Source organism: Glycine soja, chromosome 4 (genome assembly GCF_004193775.1).
Source record: "Glycine soja cultivar W05 chromosome 4, ASM419377v2, whole genome shotgun sequence".
Classification (NCBI taxonomy): Eukaryota; Viridiplantae; Streptophyta; class Magnoliopsida; order Fabales; family Fabaceae; genus Glycine; species Glycine soja.
The window spans coordinates 28,281,832-28,286,048 of record NC_041005.1 but is presented as its reverse complement, the minus strand read 5'-3'; the positions used below and the strand labels follow the sequence as shown (position 1 = coordinate 28,286,048).

The 4,217-nt window shown below is 39.5% G+C and overlaps 1 protein-coding gene across 1 annotated transcript; it reads right to left on the bottom strand.

Moving 5' to 3' along the window:
- Nucleotides 1-1,277: 1,277 nt before the first annotated feature.
- On the bottom strand, nt 1,278-2,882 carry LOC114410712. The gene is made up of 3 exons (XM_028374654.1): nt 2,445-2,882; nt 1,840-2,237; nt 1,278-1,470 (listed from the first exon to the last, which is right to left on the bottom strand). Exons 1-3 carry the CDS (start codon nt 2,880-2,882, stop codon nt 1,278-1,280), a joined length of 1,029 nt encoding a protein of 342 aa, XP_028230455.1.
- Between the last annotated feature and the right edge of the window lie 1,335 nt (nt 2,883-4,217).

Below are 4,217 nucleotides of genomic sequence, written 5' to 3'. Positions count from 1 at the left end.
TTATCCCAAATTCGTGAACATTAATCAATGCACGCTTCGTGTTCGATTAATTGCCTCTGAGCCTAACTTGCGTTCATGCTTAATGGACGAAGGGCTAACTGGTGAATGTGGTGCCTAATCACGTATTGACAACCCTAAGTTGATTTTCGCTTAGTAAATTGAAATAGGGTTGGATTAAGTGGTTGACTGTTAGGGACGAATTCTCCATAACCCAGGATAAGAGAATGGCTTCTGAATCAGAGGAAACAACCCGTTTTTAATATTAGTAGTTTCATATTCCAGTTTACATGTTCTGCTCTTTAATCACAAAACAAACAACCCCCCCCCCCCAATCGTTACTGTTACTGCGCAAGTATATTATGAACATTTGGTTTGTCATTGCTCGTTGGGAAACGACCTAGGATCACTTCCTAGTTACTGCATTTTCATGTTTATTTGATTCGGGTACGGCCTCGATCAAACAGGCAAAGGAGTATACAATCCATGAGGTTTAATCTTAGATTTAGCTTGTTTACACACAATGCAATGACCAGAAAACTTATGCACATCACGCCTCATATGAGACCAAAAGAAATGCTCTTGCAGAATTTCCAGGGTCTTTTGAATCCCAAAGTGTCCCATCAACCCCCCCCCCCATGTGATTCACTCACAAGCAACTCTCTAATGGAACACTTAGGCACACACAATTTATTTGCTTTAAACAAGAATCCATTATGCCTACAGTAACCATTTTCAGAAAACTTTTCACATGCAGAAAAAATTTCAGCAAAGTCCACATCATTCACATACATGTCTTTCAAAGACTCGAGACCAAACAATTTAGTTTCAAGCATAGCAAGTAAAGCATGTCTCCTAGACAGCGCATCAGCCACTACATTCCCTTTCCCTTTTTATGTTTGATGACATATGGAAATTGCTCTAAAAACTCTACCCACTTAGCATGCCTCTTATTAAGCTTTCCTTGGCCTTTTAAGTATTTTAAGGACTCGTGATCACTATGGATGACAAACTCTTTGGGTAATAAGTAATGCTGCCAAGTTTGGAAAGCTCTAACCAAAGCATACAATTCCTTATCATAAGTTGAATAGTTAAGGGCAGCGGCTCCTAACTTTTCACTAAAATAAGCTATCGGATGTCCCTCTTGCAACAAAACAGCCCCAATACCCACATTTGACGCATCACACTCAATTTCAAATGATTTTGCAAAATTAGGCATAGCAAGAATGGGTGCATTAGTTAACCTATGTTTGAGGGCAGCAAAGGCCTCTTCTTGTTTCTTACCCCATTTTGAAACCCACATTCTTCTTAACAATTTCAGTTAGAGGTGCAGCCAATGTACTAAAATCCTTAACAAATTTCCTATAGAAACTTGCTAAACCATGAAATCCCCTCACCTCACTCAGGGTCTTAGGTGTTGGCCATTCTTGGAAGTCCTTAACCTTTCCCACATCCACCCGTACTCTCTCAACACTAACAACAAAACCCAAAAACACCACATGATCAGTACAAAAGGAGCACTTTTCTAGGTTGGCATGCAATTTTTCTTTCCTAAGCACACTTAAAACAGATTGTAAATGTTCAGCATGCAAATCAAGACTAGTGCTATAGATAAGAATATCATCAAAGTACACCACCATAAATTTCCCAATAAATTCCCTTAAAACATGGTTCATCAATCTCATGATACTTGGTGCATTAGTCAAACCAAATGGCATAACCATCCACTCATACAAACCATATTTTGTTTTAAAGGCAGTTTTCCATTCATCTCCCTCTCTAATTCTAATCTGATTATAGCCACTTTTCAAATCAATTTTGGAAAACACACATGCACCATACAGTTCATCAAGAAGATCATCTAACTTGGGAATTGGATGCCTATACTTGATGGTGATGTTGTTTATGGCTCTACAATCAGAACACATCCTCCATGAGCCGTCCTTCTTGGGTACTAGAATGACAGGTACAACGCACGAACTCATACTATCTCTCACCCAACCTTTGCTCAGGAGTTCGGACACTTGCCTTTCGATCTCCTTAGTTTCTTGTGGGTTGCTCCTATAAGCTGGACGATTGGGCAAGGACGCTCCTGGAATGAGATCAATGTGATGCTCAATTCCCCTCAATGGTGGTAAACCATCCGGTACACTTGCTGGAAACACATCATCAAAATCCTGTAGAAGAGACTGAATACTAGAAGGCAATTTAAATTCATCAATTGGGTTAGCATGCAACATCTGACATTGAGAAAACAATAAATAGAGGGGTTGTCTCGCACAAAGCACCCTTCTTACCTCCCTTTTTGTTGCTAAACAAAGTTGTTTGCCCTCAAGTGTTTCACTCTTTTTGTTTTCTCTCTTTTTCCTCTCAAGTGTTTCACTTTTTTTCCTCTCAAGTGTCTCATTCTTTTTCTTTTCTCTCATTTTTATCTGATTCTCACAAACCTCTTTAGGAGATAACGGTTTGAGAACAATTTTCTTGTCAGCTTGCTTGAAAGATATTTTGTTGGTGAAGCCATCATGCACTACCTGGGTATCATACTGCCACGGTCTTCCTAACAACACATGGGTCGCTTCCATTGGGACCACATCACACAACACCCTATCATTATATCTCCCAATGGTGAGCCAAACCTCAACCTGTTGAGTCACTTTTACCTCTTCATCTTCACTAGGCCACTGAAGTTTGTATGGTCTAGGATGGGGCTTAGTTTCCAAATTCAGTTTGGTCACTAATGTGGAACTTGCAACATTGGTACAGCTTCCTCCATCAACAATTAAAGAGCACAGCTTACCATTAATTACACACCTGGTTTGGAACATATTTTCTCTTTGATTGTCATCCAGTGGCTGCATTTGATTTCCCAAGAGCCTTCTCACCATCAACATATCACCCTTTCATACCCTAATTTCGTCCGGGGATTATTCCTTGATAACATGCAACCTCTGGTTAGCCGCTTTGAGATACTTGGCGTCCTTTGTTGCACAATAAATGAAGTCCCGAGACGTGTCATAAATGAAAAGGAAGCAGGCTTGCGCGATCTGTGAAATTCCGTGATGTGGCGGAAATCGAAAAGATGTGTTTTTGCACGATCCGTGAGTTTCCGTAACTTCTTCGAAAGCTAAAAAAGAGTAAATACATAATCCGTAAGGATTCGTAACCTTGCGGAAGGAAAATAAGTATCATTACGAAATTCGTAAAGTTTCGTAACGTTATGAAAAAAGAATTACCAAAAAAAAATAGAAGGGGGTGCATTTAGTAAAGGGGGGGTACAAATAACAATCTGGCCCACTTGGGCCTTCCAGATCCTTCCCTTCTGGAGGAAGCAACCTTGCTCGCCTGGGCGAGCTGGGTGGCAAGCTCCTCCCCTATTTTGCTATAAATAGGGGGAGGAGTGAAGAAGAAAAGGGTTCAGCCTTCTTGGCACTTCTCTCTCTCTCGAAATTGCTGAGGAAAATTATTTCCGTGAAGAAAATCCAAGCCAAGGCGCTTCGATAACGTTTCCGTAACGTTTCCGTGAGTAATTACGCGAAGATTTTCGACCGTTCTTCAACATTCATCGTTTGTTCTTCGTTTTCTTTAGTCTTGAACGGGTAAGTACCTCAAACCGAGCTTTTCAATTCATTCTATGTACCCGTGGTGATCCACATTTTGTTTCATGTATTTTTATTCTCGTTTTCATTTGCTTTTTATACCCCCTTTTGACGTGCTTAAGCCATTTATTTAAGTCATTTCTCGCTAAATCTAAAAATAAAATAAATTTCCATCGATCGTTTGAATTGTCTCATCCGTTAATTTCGGTTAAAATCAATTCCAACCGTTCGGTCGTGCCGTAACCACGTTGGAAATCAAAAAAGAGGTAAAATAATAATATAATAATAAGAAAAAATACCTTTTAGTAAAGAAAAGCGAACAATCAATCGGACGTTTTCTCTTTGGGATTTCTCATTCTTAATTGAATTGACTAATAACTAAAGTGAAACTAAGGCTAAAATCAAACTCGCCTAGTCAAGCTCATCCACAAAAATAGGTTTTTGAAAGTTTATCATTTCTTACGAAGTAAAATGGATCATTTTTAAGGTCCAACACCTTAAAATGATCACCCCTCAAGTAAAAAATTAATCACTTGATTCATGCATAAGGAAGAACTACGTAGGTTTGATTTCCTCTTTGATGGAGGGTACGTAGGAGTAAAAGCCCCGCTTTTGTCGACCTCA